Source organism: Pipistrellus kuhlii, unplaced genomic scaffold (genome assembly GCF_014108245.1).
Source record: "Pipistrellus kuhlii isolate mPipKuh1 unplaced genomic scaffold, mPipKuh1.p scaffold_m20_p_7, whole genome shotgun sequence".
Taxonomy (NCBI): domain Eukaryota; kingdom Metazoa; phylum Chordata; class Mammalia; order Chiroptera; family Vespertilionidae; genus Pipistrellus; species Pipistrellus kuhlii.
Genome location: NW_023425573.1, coordinates 76,371,525 through 76,388,417, shown reverse-complemented (window position 1 = coordinate 76,388,417; position 16,893 = coordinate 76,371,525). Strand labels below are relative to the sequence as shown.

Genomic DNA, 16,893 nt, shown 5'->3' with positions numbered 1-16,893 from the left:
CTGCTCCGGGCCAAGTATATGCCCCTTTTTAACAACTATTTTTATTTCACTTCTCCCACAAGAATTTTAATTCAACATAAAAGTATTTCTTATTTAAAATCTTATAATTATCTATCAATAATCCCCTAAAATTTAATATAAATTAAAGTGCTAATTTTCTGTTATCATAAAGATCTACACGTTAAAATTCCTTCTAGATTATTCAACAGTAATACATGGTTGATCAAAATAACATAAATATATTATTCTTTTTATAAATATTAAACAAGAAGAGTCAAGTTTTACTGGGCTGATCTTTAAATGAGATAAATTAGGGCTAATTAAAAAAAAGATATTTTTATTGATTTCAGAGAGTAAGGGAGAGGGAAAGAGAAAAACATCAGTGATGAGAGAGAATCACTGATCGGCTGCCTCCTGCATGCCCCTACTGGGGATCAAGCCCAAATCCAGGCATGTGCCCTGACCAGGAATCAAATTGTGATCTCCTGGCTCATAGGTCGATATTCAACCGGCTGGGCTATATGTTCTTTTCTCCCCCTCCTCTCCCCAATTCATGTAGCTATGGATGAATATGAGAAAGAGAGAGAGATGATACATAGATAGGTAATTAAATTCACAGTAATTATCTCCTGCGAATGTCCCCCATTATTCTTTATAAGAAGCAACATGGAAACCTAGGAAACTCTCAGTGTGGAGCCCACCTGACAACCTCATTCATTCATTAGTCCCACCGGTGCCCTGGCCTCCCCTGGGTCATGGGTTAAGCTTCAGCGCTGCCTTTATTATGCTCCTATGGCAGCTGCAGCCCAGTTCCAACTCACAAGGCTCTGGCTCCACCAACAACTTCCCAGGGGGCTGTGTACATAACCTGAAAGGGTGTGAGGTAAACACTCCAGGGGCAAACCTTTACCAGTGAAGAGCAGGATAGGGTTAAGGCCCACAGATAAATCCCTTGCCCTTTCTCTTCCTAACAGACCAATAGCTCCAAGCAATCCTTCCGTAAATGCAGAAATGGCCCATGTTTCTGAGCAACCAACTGGGTTTTTGCAAGACTGTGACAAGTGTAACAATGCACCATGTTGTATTTGCATTCTGTCTCTTGCTGCCTCCTTCCATTTGTCCTTTACTCTCGATGGCCTGAGATTCACCCACCCACCCTAATAGTATGTTAACACCTAATCTTTTCTTTAGACTTTGCCTTCTTGAGAATTCAGTCTAAGATATTCATGAAGGTACGTAGAAGGAATGGAAGAAGTTCTCTTTATAGCAATTTCACTTAAATTCACTTGATATTGACCAAAATAACAGTGGTTTATCATTCAATATTGTTTTTTTAAAAAACAATTATTGTTTTTAATTGTTACGCTCAGACTTTGTGATCCCCAAGGACCACGAGGGAGCGGAGTCCGATGCAATAAACAAAAGAGCCTTTTCCATGCTAGCATGGACTCTGTCCCACTCACGCCAGCAGCATGGCAGAAGAGAGAGCGAATTTCGCCCAGTCCAGGGGTTTTACTCAGGTCGGTGATGATGTCACTGCCTTGGCTAACCCTGATTGGTTGGGTGAGGGCTAGGGATAACTCTGCCCTGCAGGGCAGAGTCGGGAGCTCATCCTCTCCCTGCCCTGCCCTCTCATTCCGCCTGCCCTCTCATTAATAACATAGGCTTCCATTAATGCTTTTGAAAGTGAAGAATTAAACACAAACTTAAAAAAAAAAAAAAAAAAAAAAAAAAACGACAACTTACAAAACGTTGTGTTATCAGCCATTAGATTATTTTCGTAGCTTTGGGCCACAGGAGTGGTCTCTGGTTGCCCAGTGCCTGGCCCTGGAGTGACGGAGAGCACAGGAACAGTGGTTGGTGTATGAGAGTCGGCCGAAGAGGAGGCATATGAGAGATATGGCAGCGGGGCCTGTGCTGTCTCTCCAAGGATTGGCTGGCCCTGAAAGGACAGTCTCTCCCGGCCAGACAGCTTTTGAAGGTGTGAAAACCTCATAAAATACAGAAAACACCTGCCAATCCAGGCTGGGAAGAGGGCATTACGCTGTGGACTGCAGGCCCTGCCGGGCCCCAGGCACCATGACCACACTCCATGGCAAGAAAGGATCCTGAGGCGGAGGAGATTGGTGTCAGCCCAGGGCACCCCCACAACCCACTCTCCCTATCCCCACCCCCTGGGGTAGTCACCCCGCTTCACCCATGTCACTACCTACAAAGAGGCTGGGCTGGGCAGCTGTGCTCAGCTGGCAGGTGACGCTCATTGAGGGGCGCTGCTGACATGCTTTTCTCCCTCTCTGCCAGGAAGTCTCCTTTGCAGGCCCGTCCCCACCCGCCTGTGTCTGAGTGCGCCCAGCGGGCTGGCTCCAGCCCCGATGGGGGCACATTTGGATGACTCCACAGGGACCCGGCAGAGTGGTAGGAAGGGAGAACGGGGGAGGGAAAGGTAGGCAGGGGTGAGCAGGCCCCTCGGCCCCTCCCAGCGCCCACCCTGTGTCCCTTCTGCCATCCCTCAGCACACCCCACAGAATCCTGTCCTCCCCAATCAAGTATGGGTAGCAAGACCTCGAGGTCACGGGTCTTGTTTTGGAATTTTTTAAATATTTCACACCTGCCTCTCCCCCTCCCGCCCCCCCCATATACCTCCCCATAGCCCTCCACCCGCCGACTCCGCGAAATTGGCTGCCCGCGGAGCAGGCGTGAGCAAATTGCCATCTGCCATGTAAGCGAAGGGCCGGGAAGAGAGCGAGGCCAAGCGGCGCCTCGCCAGCAGGGGGCGCCCGCCCGCCTCGGCGCGTGCCCCGCCCCGCTCCTCGCGGCGCCGCCTCCACTTCCGCTCGGGAGGAGCGACGGGCTCAGGCACTTCCGGGGCCGCCGCGTGGAGCTGTGCGGCGGACGCGGTCGGCATGGCGGTGTTCTCGGGCCCCGCGCAGCCGCTCCTGTCCCTGAACCCGCAGGAGGACGCCAAGTTCCACCAGGAGGTGGCCCAGGCCCGCCGGCGCGCGACCAAGGTGAGCGGGGCGGCCTGCGGCCCCGGCCCCGGCCTCGCCTCACCCTCCGCGCCTCCGCTGCCTCCCGACGCTCCAGGACGGCCCCGGAGGCTGCCCCGAGCCGGCGCGGCGGTGCTGATGGCGAGGAGAAGGCCTGGCCGGGCGGCCCCTGCGGAGCTGAGCGGGTGGCGCGGGGAGGGAGGAGCCGCCGCCGGGAGGGCGCTCCCGCCAGGGCCCCGCGCCGCCGCCGCCCGGTGTGCCCCGGGCTGGTGCGCGGGCGACGGGGCTCCAGGGACAGCGCCCGCCAGCTCCCTTCGCTGAGAGGGCCCCACATCCAGGCCCGTCTGCCATGGCTCTGCCTGGGCCCCACATCCAGGCCCGTCTGCCATGGCTCCGCCTGGGCCCCTCACATCCAGGCCCGTCTGCCGTGGCTCCGCCTGGGCCCCTCACATCCAGGCCCGTCTGCCATGGCTCCGCCTGGGCCCCACACCCAGGCCCGTCTGCCATGGCTCCGCCTGGGCCCCACATCCAGGCCCGTCTGCCATGGCTCTGCCTGGGCCCCTCACACCCAGGCCCGTCTGCCGTGGCTCCGCCTGGGCCCCTCACATCCAGGCCCGTCTGCCATGGCTCCGCCTGGGCCCCACATCCAGGCCCGTCTGCCATGGCTCCGCCTGGGCCCCACATCCAGGCCCGTCTGCCATGGCTCCGCCTGGGCCCCACATCCAGGCCCGTCTGCCATGGCTCCGCCTGGGCCCCTCACATCCAGGCCCGTCTGCCATGGCTCCGCCTGGGCCCCACATCCAGGCCCGTCTGCCGTGGCTCCGCCTGGGCCCCACATCCAGGCCCGTCTGCCATGGCTCCGCCTGGGCCCCACATCCAGGCCCGTCTGCCATGGCTCCGCCTGGGCCCCACATCCAGGCCCGTCTGCCGTGGCTCCGCCTGGGCCCCTCACATCCAGGCCCGTCTGCCATGGCTCCGCCTGGGCCCCACATCCAGGCCCGTCTGCCATGGCTCCGCCTGGGCCCCACATCCAGGCCCGTCTGCCCCATGGCTCTGCCTGGGCCCCTCACATCCAGGCCCGTCTGCCATGGCTCCGCCTGGGCCCCACATCCAGGCCCGTCTGCCATGGCTCCGCCTGGGCCCCTCACATCCAGGCCCGTCTGCCATGGCTCCGCCTGGGCCCCACATCCAGGCCCGTCTGCCATGGCTCCGCCTGGGCCCCTCACATCCAGGCCCGTCTGCCATGGCTCCGCCTGGGCCTCACATCCAGGCCCGTCTGCCCCATGGCTCTGCCTGGGCCCCTCACATCCAGGCCCGTCTGCCATGGCTCCGCCTGGGCCCCTCACATCCAGGCCCGTCTGCCATGGCTCTGCCTGGGCCCCACATCCAGGCCCGTCTGCCATGGCTCTGCCTGGGATACACGCGTGGAGCGAACACATGTGGACAGGTTCGGGAACTTTCCATGGGGCCGGTTCCAATGAACGGCGACCTGCAGACAAAATGGAGGGCCCTGTGTATGTGGAGTTGACAATAGTGTGTGAGAATCCATGGAGTCCTCGTAGAGTCACTGAGCCCCTCCTCGCGCCGGAGCTGGGCGGAGAAGACGGCTGCTGGTCTTCGTGGGGCAGGCGCTGAACAGCTGGTCCGCTAGCCCTGCTGCTCCGCGGGTGGACTGAGAGCTAGGGTTTTCCAAGTTTGTTGCAATGTGACTTTTATTTTTATTAAAACAGTATTTCCTTGGTTTTCTTTGTCTTCAGAAACAGAAGCAAGAAAAAGAAAAACTCACTCCCGGAGTCGTTTATGTGGGCCACCTGCCTCCAGCACTTTACGAAACCCAGATCCGCGCCTATTTCTCCCAGTTCGGCACTGTGACAAGATTCAGGCTGTCCCGAAGTAAAAGGGTAAGATTTCTGTACTGAAGCAGGTTATTTTATTTTTCAAAAGTACGTCGTCATGACAGCGTAGAGGGCGTGCTCACGTATTATTCTTAGCAGATTTCACTCCAGAAAGGGTCACAGGTGAGTTTAGAACCTGAAACAACCAGGAAAACAACACCCGGGGTACTTTAGGTGTTTGTTTGACTGTCGAAGAGAGTAATTAGATGCTCTAATTACATGCACCGTTTTTGGTAAATGAATCGTGAGTCCTGCAGCTACTAAGTCAGCTGCACATGGACTTCAGTTTGAGGCGCAGGTTCACGCCTCTTGTGTTTGCCTCTGTGTATGCCTCCCATCAGAGCAGAGGTGTGTATAGGGGACTGTGAAGAATAGGGACACTGGGGCCGCACTACCTTGTTCAAGGCCTGGCTTCCACGGGTTACCAGTTGTCTGATTTTGGGCAACTTAGATAACCTCTCCATGCTTTAGTTTTCTCATTTGCAAAATGAGTGAAATAGCACCAACATCCTAGGAGTATCTGATTAAAGATTAGGCAGGATCATGGATGTGAGGTTCTTACAGAAAGAGCTGTGTGTGTATGTATGTTATTGTTGTCATCCCTACCTTCTAGTTTGAAAAGATTGTTTGTTTCAGTAATAGAGGTCATTTTATTTTTTTACTGCATACATACACTTTTATTTTAACCATAGGGACCTCTCATTGTTGGAATCTATTTGTCTTGATGCAGTTTTTTCACATTTTCCCACTTGAGTTATAACAGATTAGAGTTAAATTTTATATTTTTTTGGTACGTGAGTGCATAGGGTATACATCAATCTTCCGTTAGATCTCCTAAAGTCACGGGTATTAAGTTTTGTCAAAGCAACGTGTCAACATTAAAGGGGATTTCAAATTTAAAATGCCCTGGTATTTCTCTAATCCTAACCAAAATAACACATTTTCTCTGTGTGCCTCCTCTTTCCCCCATTTGTCTATTTGTAATGATTGCTTATTATGTGGGTGAGCTATTTCAAATGGCCTGAAGTCTACCAGAGAATGATTTAGTGACTTTTTAGATAGCCACCATTTTCCTTTATCAAATGTCAACTTGCTTCAGTCTTTGTTTTTTCAGAAATAGGTTTTAGGTAAACCTGAGGTCCCTTTTGCCCCCTTCCCTGGTCCTCTGCACCTTCTCCCATGCCCAGGAAATCACTGTTCATGAAGTCCGTGTTTTTCATTGCTGTGTGCGTTTTGGAAATCTTTACTAGTGTGTCAGTATAGATTGTATGGTAGTGTTCTTTCTATCTTTCTGCACTTTCATTCAACTATCTATTTTGAGCTTTATCCATTTAACTCTAGTACATTAATTGTCATTGATATGTACCTCTCCTTGAACATCCTCGTTTATTTGTCTAGCTTCCCATTGAAATTAGGTTTTTATAATATTTCCCTCTTGGGTGAAGCTGCTGGGAACATTATAAGTTTTATAGGAGGAATCAGCACACATTTTCATGTATGTGTGCATAACTGAAATAAAAGTTCTATGAGACACTGCTTAACCTTTCTGTTCGGTTGTTTAACATGACCTTTCTGACCTAAGTTGATTTGTTGAGTGTCATTATGGGTTTATTAGCCATTAGAATTCCTTCTTCTGTGAACTGCCTATTCTTATCTTTTGCCTTTCTTACTGTCTTTTTCAAAAACTTTTTTCTGCCTTTTTTGAGGCTCTCTTATAAATATTTTTCTTTACAGTAATATCATTGTTTCCCCCAGAATTGTATTTTGAAAATGTTAAAATCTATAGAGAAGTGGAAAGAACAATAATGTGAAGAACAACTCTTCCCTGCCCTGGATTCACCTATTATTAACATGCTGACGCATTAGCTGTATGTCTCCATAGCTATAAAAACACACACTTTGTTTTACTGAACCTTAGAAGAACGTAGCAGTCATAAAGACTTTAAATACTTCATCGTAAATCTACTAGGAATCCGGACACGATATTATAGCAGTCTAGCACAGCGGTCACCAACCGGTAGTTGTGGACTGCTGGTGGTCCATGAGGTCTGAAAGGTGGGCGACTGCTGGTCCAGCATGGACTTGCCATCTTCAGCTACCACTTTCCTTACCTGTTGTGGGATCCAGCCACGATTCCTGCATTGCATTTGGTTGGTAGCACTCTCCAGCCTGTGTAAGATAGTCTCCTTGCCCTTTTTTACTTCCTTTGCTTTTCTTAACATTGGCTACTTTGAAAAGTTCAAACCGTTAATCACTTCCAACTGTGGTTATGGGCTTACCTGTGTGGTCAGATCCCGGGACACCTCGAGGTCGGTGGCATGTCCGGCCTGTCGGGGACCCTCCCTTTTCCCGCAGCAGTTCCACATTGTGTGCCATAATGTACTTTGCTAAGGGGGCTGGTGTGTGGTTCAAATTAAGAGCATTTTAGCAGTTTAGAGTTTAATTGTTTTTGTGGCGAATTTTTTAATTGCAGACTGGAAATAGCAGAGGCTATGCCTTCGTGGAATTTGAATCCGAAGATGTTGCCAAGATAGTTGCTGAGACAATGAACAACTACCTTTTTGGTGAAAGACTCTTGAAGTGTAAGTGCGCTTGTCTTTCCGTGGGGCTGGGCGCCTGCTGCTGAGTGGCTGTGTGTGAAGGACAGATTGCTCTGCTTTTTGGCCATCCCACCTCATTTCTGGGATGATTCCCTTAAGGATGGTGCAGGAATCAGTTCTAATTAGAATTTTTAAATCTGAAGCAGACTGAGCTGTGTTTGTGCTGAGATGGAATTGGGGAGTGATTTTAGGAGCACAGAGGCAGAACAACTAGCCCACCTTAAAGGGTGTGGAAAGCTTCCCTGAGGAAGTGTTTAGATTAAAATCTGACCCTAGCCAGTTTGGCTCAGTGGCTAGAGCTTCCGCCCGCGGACTGAAGGGTCCCAGGTTTGATTCAGCAAGGGCAAATGCCTGAGTTGGGTCTCGATCCCCAGTAGAGGGAGTGCAGGAGGCAGCTGATCAATGATTCTCTCTCATCATTGTTGTTTCTCTATCCCTCTCCCTTCCTCTCTAAAATCAATAGATTGTTGGTGACCTCTATGCTAAACTCCTATATTGTGTCTGGAGTTGAAATAGGAGTGAGCCAGGTTCGGGGAAGGGGTGAAGGTTGAGATCCTGGCTGTGGGGACAGCACATGCAAAGCTAGAGGTGACTAGTGGTGTCTGCCTATGAGGGACTGTGAGGAGAAGAGCACGAGGGGGAAGACGAGGGGAGGCCAGGTCTGTGAAGTCCTCATAAATCTGAGAGTTCAGTATGTGTCCTGAGGACAGTGGGAAACCATGAATGGGCTCTAGATAGGATAACAGTGAAGTGGGGAGTCACAGTTCAGAGTTGGTCTGAATGGCAGTGGTACAGCTCTTCTACCAGAGAAACCATAACAACTCCAGACTAGAAGTTCACACAAACCAGCGCCTCCAGCTTGACATCCCAGCATAGCCCTGTCTGGGCCCCAGGCCCCTTCAGAGGCAGAGTTAAGTTTTGGGATGCTGGGGGGCGGAGGCTGTGTGTGACTATCCAGGTACCCAAGTCAGGCACATCTGATCAGGCAGCCGATGAGCTGCCCGGGCGGCTTCCCTCCAGCATCTCTTCATTTTGGTTCCTCCTGCCATGACAGAGTGCCAGCAGCCTTGTTGACGGCATGAGTTCATTCACGGAGAGGAAGGAGAGGAAGAGCTGAGGAGGTTGTCAGAGGACCGCATGTGGGGATCAGTACTATGTTGTACCTCCCCACTTGGTTGAAAACTTGTTTCTTTTTTCACATAGGTCATTTTATGCCGCCTGAGAAAGTACACGAGGAACTTTTTAAAGAGTGGCATCTACCGTTTAAGAACCCGTCATACCCAGCAGTGAAACGGTACAATCAGAACCGGACACTCCTTGGAAAGCTGCGGATGGAGGAGCGATTTAAAAAGAAAGAAAAATTACTCAGAAAGAGGCTAGCTAAGAAGGGAATTAATTATGATTTTCCTTCATTGGTAAATATTCCTTCAGAAATATATTTTGTGTTTTTCTCCTTGGATGTGGGCTTTGTACCTCAGTAGCTATAACATGGTATTGTTTTTTTTCTGTAAAGTTTCTAGCTCAGTGCTTACCACGTACTAGGGTTTGACTAAGTTTTTGAGGCACTGCATTGTAAGTTCTTCCTAAAGTGTGTCAGACGAGACCCTATAATCCACATGGTACAGAAAGGACATTTCAGAGAGGGGTTAGGTTTTAGTTAAGTCACTATTTTTTTATTTATTTTTTAAGTCACTATTCAAACAAAACCACAGTGCTTCTAGATTGCTATTAAAAGAGTCCTTACCAGAATTAAATGAAGTTTGGTGTTACATGGTATCAGTAAACAAGACTATAAATTGGCCATCCTTTTTATGCCATTCCAGTTAAAATTTTGTTCTTGTTCTTTTAAATTGGAAATAAAGTGCATATCAGATTCCAGCAGTGTCATCTGTGAATTAAGTGAGCAGGGGTTAGTATAGCCAACCTGCTGGCATGAAGCTGAGTCAGCACAGATGTCACTCAGCAGTCCCCATGTCCTTGCTGGCCGATTCTCCCTCCGGCTCTCCTGGTGGAGAGCTATGTCTTGCACTGCAGAACAGAGTGCAGGTCCCTAGGTGTGGCTAGGATAGGTAACAATCTTATTTCTCACTAAATTTTGAGGTTGGTTTGATCTTTCACAGACCCTTTCAGCTTACTTTCAAACAGCTTCTTGGTAAGAGGTGGATGGCATCTCTTCCTAAGTTTATTAAGTCTTCTAGCCTTATCCAGAAACTAGAAGGCTGATTACCTCCAGTTCCGGTTGTTAATCATTTGCCTAAATCCCAAACACTCTTTATGTGTTTAAAAATCTGTGCCAGGCAGCAGGCCCTGGTCATCTTAGGAACCATTTGGAGCTGGTCCTCTAAAGCAGGACCCTGGGCCAGCTCAGGTCTCGGCCTCACTTCAACTTTACAGCTTCTGCCCTTCCCAACTCAGCCCCTGTTCTACTTTTTGCCCTTCACTGGAGATCATTCACTATATTTGTGGAGTTTGCTTTTTAAATTGAAATACTGCTAATAATATGTGTAAGGATCTAATGGTAAGTTAAAAATGTAAATATGTGATATTGCCAGGTAATAACTTCTTTGTGTTGGTTTACTTAAGATTTTACGTAAAAAGGAGAGAAGCAAAGCTTCAAACACTGACCTTCAGAAATCCACAAATAGACAGGTAAAGTTTTTCTTTTTTTGCTTGCCAGTTGTTAGGGAAAGGTAAATGGGTAAATATATTCCAACTTCTAAAACTGATAAATAGAGAAATTGGTGAAGTTTCTTAAACTTTATTGCAGGCTTTACCTAAGAAGAAAAAGAAGAAGGCTTCAGCCACCCCTAAAACTCCTGAGAATACTGTGGATAGCCAGGTGAGATTCTCTTTAATATTTTGAGAATCAGGTAGTTTAATTCAAAAGAGGAGAAGCAGTTCCTGCTACTGTCAGTTTGTTAAAATTTCACACTTAGCCCTAGCCGATTTGGCTCAGTGGATAGAGCTGAGCCTGCAGACTAAAGAGTCCCCATGTTTGATTCCAGTCAAGGGTGCAGGCCCGGGTTGTGGGCTCAATCTCCAGTAGCGGGTGTGCAATGATTCTCTCCCATTGATGTTTCTCTCTCTCCCTCTCCCTTTCTCTCTGAAATCAATAAAAATATTTAGAAAAATTTCTTTCACATTTAATTTGTGACTTTAGCAGATACAGTGAGTTTATTATTGCACTTTGTACCTCTTAAGCAATGTGACTGAGTTAGGAGAGAGGAGGCCACTGTTTTCACAAATGTAAGATTAGGGTTTTCTACCTCATACCCTATAATGGAGCCTATTATATTACAATCTATCATGACTTTTTTATAGTAAGTTTGATAAGCACCTAAGCTCTTTTCTGTGTGATCATGTCACTGAAAGATGGAAGCAGGCCTGAAATAACACTGCACAACCTGTGAAAATAGAGGGGAGGGGTAAAATCATTGCTCATAGCTTCCCACACTTACGTATTATTATCTCTTGTTGAATTTAGGGTCCCACACCAGTTTGTACACCAACATTTTTGGATAAACGAAAATCTGAAGTGGCTGAAATGAATGATGATGAAGATAATGAAATAGTTTTCAAACAGCCCTTATCTGGCATAAAAGAACAAATACAAGAGACTGCAACACCTACAACATCAAGGAGAAAAAGACGAAGAAAAAGCAATCAGTGATTCGAATGTATTATGAATAATACTTCTGGGAAATGTGATTTTATTATGAGGACTGTATATTGGAAGAAACATTGTTGGTTTGCATCAGTAGGAGGAATTGGTAACTTTTGCTTGCCTGCCCCAGCTGAAACACAGCCACCCTGGTCTCCCAGTTTTCTTCCCAGACCATACCTGCCTTCAGTGCCTGTCTGCATAAAAGCGTCACCTTTAACTGCAGGTTTAAATACTAAGCTGCAGTGTTTGTTAAATAAAGAAAATGAAACGTTGCTTTGTCATCTACATCGTTCTCTGAGTAGGCTGTGCATACTTAACCCATGAGGGTATTTTAGACTTCAGCATCCAGTGGTCAAAACTGGACATTTAAGTACAGTGAGAAGGCAATTCAAGAGTGTATGTTAGGATATGTGTATATGGTCGTTTTCCTAATTTCAGTTCTTGGTAAGCTAGTATGGACTACTAACCACTTCAGTATCATCAATGTGGAATTGTATTTCATGGTAAACAGTGACCAGCAAATAAATGTGCCTTTTTTTTTTTTTACAATTTATTTGTATGCAAGTGGGACTTGGGTGTCTTGAAATAAAATAGGTTTTCACCTCAAATATTTTTAATTTTCTAATGCCTTTGAAATGTGCTTTTGTACTAGCTAATCCACGTTCATTGAAAACTGCCATCAAACATTTTTTATCCATTAGTAACTCTAAAGTGATGGGCTGAGAGGGCAGCATTTGTGGTACAAGACTTCAGTTGTGATAGAGACCAGATGTGGTCCTCATTGCTGGCTGCACTACCAGTGGCAGTGGCACATGTCTCAGGACCGTGGGCTTTACATATTTTGATTGCCAGTGCATACCTATCCAGTCTGCAGAGAACGTGTTCATGGTGGACTGGGTTATTTTATCAATTCAGATGGCAGTGACACATCAGCTGTGCTAAAAGAACACAATATATATAGACATTATCAGACTAAGTATCGCAATATTCCCAACGTAAAAAGAATTAAACTTTTACTTTTTTTAATTAAACATTTTAAATGGACTATCTCGGCACAATTTTGTTAATCCTCACCCAAGATACCTTTTCATTGATTTTTAAGGAGTGGAAAGGAGGGGGGAGAGAAGCATTAATGTGGACAAGACATGTCGGTTGTCTCCTGCATGCACCTAAGATACTTGCCTTTGACCGGAATTGAGGCTGGGACCCTTTGGTCCAAGGGCCAAACTTCTATCCATTTAGCCAAACTGGCTAGGACTCAGCAGTTTTTTTACCCAAAAAGTTATAAGGTGGTCATGTTTCCAAGTGGTTCATTAGGCAAGCAAGGAAAGCTCTTTGCCAGTGGTAAGGTAAGTTTTGTTTGAGTGCAGCAGCTGAAGAAATGTGTCCAATAAAATGAATTAAAAAAAAATTTTTTTTTAATTGACTTCAGAGTGAGGAAGGGAGAAGACCGAGATAGGAACATCAATGATGAGAATCATTAATTAGTGTTGTATGAAAGGAGAGAAGGTTAGCACTCCCCTTGACAAGGATGGAAGAGGCTCTCGGGCCTAACAACACGCATACGGAGAATCATTAATTGGCTGCCCCCTATACGCCCCCTACTGGGGATTGAGCCCACAACCCGGGCATATACCCTTGACTAGAATCAAACCTGGGACCCTTCAGTCTACAGGCCAGTCGCTCTATCCATAGAGCCAAACCAGCTAGGGCTAAAATGAACTTTTTCCCCCCGAAGCACTATTTTTAATATATATTTTACTGATTTGGAAGGAGAGAGAGAAACATCAATGATGAGAGAATCGTTGGCTGCCTCTTCACACTTCCCACAGGGGATCGAGCACACAACCCAGGTACGTGCTCTAGAGAGAATCAAACCCAGGATCCTTCTGTCCACAGCTTTACACTTCATTCATTGAGCCAAACTGGCCAGGACTAAAATGAACTTTTAAAGACAGCTTTTATCCCTGGCTAGTGTGGCTCATTTGGTTGAATTGACCTATGAATCAGGAGGTCATGGTTTGATTCCTGTTCCTGGCAAATGCCTGGAAGCAGAAATTGGGCCCTGGGGACTGGCATGGGAGAAGGAGGTCATTAAGTTCCATTCTTACTATTATAGTATGTGCTCAGGTTTGAAATAACTGAAGACGACCTAACACTAGGTGGCACTAGACCCCAGGCACTTAAATCTACAGTAAATTCATTTTACTTAAAGACATTGGCAAAATGGTATAATTCGTAAAGAGATTTATACCTTAATGCTAATATTAAAATAAAAAAAAAGACACCTCCCTGAGAAGCATCACTTTACAGTGTGTAGTACACACACACCACCAATTTCTACACTAGAGGGCAGAAACTGCTATGAAATCACAACTGGTTGCTTAGTATTAACATCCTGTGGATAATTGCATATTGTTGAAAATATATTTGCCAAAGGATTCCAGGGCATCAGCAATCCAATATACTGATGATATGAAAGTTTTTAGCTTATCTAATTGCATGTAGTTATGAGCTTGTGTTAACAGTGCAGCTAACCATTTTATAATTTGATCTCCCCCAGTGTATATTAGATTGTGGTGGTTCTGTTTAATAAGAGCATTTTATATAAGAAAAATTTGTTTTACTACCGTAATCACTCAACAATATTTAGCCGTGGTGTTCAGGGATTTCCCATTTTGGCTCACTGAGCTCACTTAGGTATTATTGTGTGAGGCCTAAATTATAAATATGAAGTAAAACACTGGACTTAGAATTTGGGGCATTTTTCTACTTTAATTAGTAAATTTCAATATTTTGGAATTATTTTTTTCAAATCATATCGAGGTGATATACGTCTGGTCTTCTCTCTCAGAAACAAACAAAAAACCCATAACTGGGAAGTTAGAGATTAACTAGGGTCAGGAGTTAATGTCCATTTATCCAGTCATAGAATGTTTCACATACCTATCTACAAATTTCTCCAGTTCCAGTAACCAATCTGCAGACTTGGTGTTTATTAAATTGCTCACCAAGTATTTCAGTGGCCAGCTCTGCTTCTATTTGTGCTAGCAGGAAGGAGGAAATTAATTTTCATTTCATTTGGCAGTGGTATTATGGAAGTTTTTTTTTTTTTGTTTTTTTTTGTGTGTGTGTGTGTGTGTGTGTGGTTTTTCTTTTGCTGTCAAGTGGCCAACTTCAGAATCTCCGCTGTTATAAATAAATGCCCGGGAGAAGACATTCAGACATTTGCTCCGTGCCGTCGTGTCCGTGGAAACGCGCCGTGAGAAACACGGCTGTCCTCTGGCAGCCTCAGGCACAGGTTCTGTGGCTGGAGTCTCCCAGTGGCAGTGCTGGAGCGCTGGTTTGCAGGGAAGCAGGATTTTCACAAAAGGAACCATGAAAAGATCTGTGTTTTCTGAAAAGAAAACTATTCAGATGGTTTTTGGCAGGGATACAGGGTAATCACTGGCAATTTTTTTCTTCTAATGGATTATGTCAATTTTCCTTCTTTTTCAGCTTCAACACTTAGCTAGATGATAAATATTGTGGCTTTTTTCTAATTATCTTTTTAAAAAAATCACTGCTGATGCATGCTTGGTATAATAAAAAATGCAAATAAGTAGTTTAGTAAGTACAAACTGTATAACTGTTTCCCACTTTGCAAATTTGTACAGTACTTAGCCAGTTATCTTGATTTGATGTTAATGTAGAAGTGGCCACATAAAAGCATAGTTACTCATATAGCTCATTATCTAGGGTTTATTGGCGACTTTTTCCTTTAACTTCTTTTTTTTTTTTTTTAATATATTTTATTGATTTTTTACAGAGAGGAAGGGAGAGAGACAGAGAGCCAGAAACGTTGATGAGAGAGAAACATCGACCAGCCGCCTCCTGCCCATCCCCTACCGGGGATGTGCCCGCAGCCAACGTACATGCCCTTGACCGGAATCGAACCTGGGACCCTTCAGTCCACAGACCGACGCTCTACCACTGAGCCAAACCGGTTTCAGCGACTTTTTTCTTTAACGTCTTACTTTATTGTTGTTAATCCTCACCCAAGGATATTTTTCCATTGATTTTTTTTTTCTTTTTTTTTAGAGAGAGAGTGTGGAAGGGAGAAGGAGAAACACACAGAGAGAAACATTGATGTGAGAGACACATCAGTAGTTGGTTGCCTCTCACACATGCCCTGACCAGAGCCAGGAATCAAGCCTGTAACCAAGGTACATGCCCTTGACCAGAATGGAACTCAGGATCCTTCAGTCCTCTGGCTGATGCTCTCTCCTCTGAGCCAAACTAGCGAGTGCTCCTTTTATTTCTTAAACTTAATTTGTTACCTGAACAGGGAATACATACAAAAGGTACAAAAATTCAAAGTTTCAAAAGGTGTGGAGTGAGAGAAGTCAATCTGTGTGTGGAAGTTGCTCACTCTGCTCCGTTAATTGTCATGTCTCTCAGCAGAGAAGGGCTCTCCCACCTCAGCACCTGCAGCCGCTGACCTCACGGTCTGTCTCCCTGTCTGGGGACGCTGCGCTGCCTCCTCAGGAGGTTCTCACTGCCCCATCATTTGAATGGAGAGTCCCTGTTGGTTTTCCCTTTATTATCTGTTTTCTGCTCATTGTCTATCCCTGGCCCACACGAAGTACCACATTTCTAAGGACAAGAACCTTGTCATGTTTGTAGTTATATCACCAGCAATTAAGAAAATGCTGTCAATCCTACTAATTAGTGCATTCCAACACATTTGTATCAGGCACTGGAGGTTAGCAGTGAATAACACCAGCATTTTCCCCCCTCAAACAGCTTACATTCTACAATAGTATTGTGAGACAAAGCAATTATCAAAGAAGTAAAATAAATATATATTATGGTAGAAAGTGGTAAATGTTGTGAGAATAAACAAATAATCTTTTCTGTCAAAGAAGGAAGTTAAGCCAACTGCCATTTTGAAACCACAAAGATCAACCTCCCCACCCCCTTTTTCCTTTAAATTAGCCAATTGTACAAGAATGTGAGCCTAAACTCTGACCAATCAAGAGTGAGGAACAGATAAAACCCGAGTGGACCACTTGCTCAGTGTGCCAGACCCTATGCAGGTGCACCCTCCTGCAGGAGGCAAGGTATTTGCCATGCTGTCTGGCTCCCGAGTATCCTTTGTGTTCTACCAGGACCCCTGGTTTTTCGGCTCACCTTTCTAACAATTTTGGGTGCTCATCCAGGAATCCAATGGTTGCCATGGGAGCCATTGGACCCCTCTCCTGAGGAGGCACATCCCACTGCCAAGTTGCAGCGGCCTCAGTGAGGAGGAAAAGCCATTACTTCCTGGGCCAACTATGTTCCTCTCTCTATGTATTTCTTCTCATTACAGCAGTCCCTTTAGCATTTCTTGCAGTGCTGGTTTGATGGTGATAAACTCCATTAGCCTTTTATTTTTTTTTTGTCTGGGAAACTCTTTCTTTTACCATCTATTTTGAATGATAATCTTGTTGGGTATAGTAATCTTGATTTCAGATCCTTGCTTTTCTTTTTTTCTTTTTTTAAAAATATATTTTATTGCCAAAGCTGGTTTGGCTCAGCAGTAGAGCGTCGGTCCGCAGACTGAAGTGTCCCAGGTTCGATTCTGGTCAAGGACATGTACGTTGGTTGCGGGCACATCCCCGATAGGGGGTGTGCAAGAGGCAGCTGGTCGATGTTTCTCTCTCATCGGCGTTTTTAGCTCTCTATCTCTCTCCCTTCCTCTCTGTAAAAAGTCAATAATATATACA

At 46.0% G+C, this 16,893-nt stretch overlaps 1 protein-coding gene and 1 pseudogene across 2 annotated transcripts; both read left to right on the top strand.

The window, feature by feature from the left end:
* Positions 1-2,836: 2,836 nt before the first annotated feature.
* Positions 2,837-11,419, top strand: NIFK (nucleolar protein interacting with the FHA domain of MKI67). 2 transcript variants are annotated; one of them, XM_036422302.2, is made up of 7 exons: positions 2,837-3,008; positions 4,745-4,888; positions 7,356-7,464; positions 8,686-8,897; positions 10,066-10,126; positions 10,245-10,321; positions 10,967-11,419. In XM_036422302.2, exons 1-7 carry the CDS (start codon positions 2,904-2,906, stop codon positions 11,150-11,152), a joined length of 894 nt encoding a protein of 297 aa, XP_036278195.1. In that variant the 5' UTR covers positions 2,837-2,903; the 3' UTR covers positions 11,153-11,419. The 2 variants fall into 2 exon arrangements, with proteins under 2 accessions (XP_036278195.1, XP_036278194.1); XM_036422301.2 differs by having other exon boundaries at positions 2,838-3,008; positions 10,066-10,131; positions 10,250-10,321.
* Positions 11,420-12,633: 1,214 nt separating this feature from the next.
* Positions 12,634-12,727, top strand: LOC118710052 (annotated as a pseudogene).
* The last annotated feature ends 4,166 nt before the right edge of the window (positions 12,728-16,893 follow it).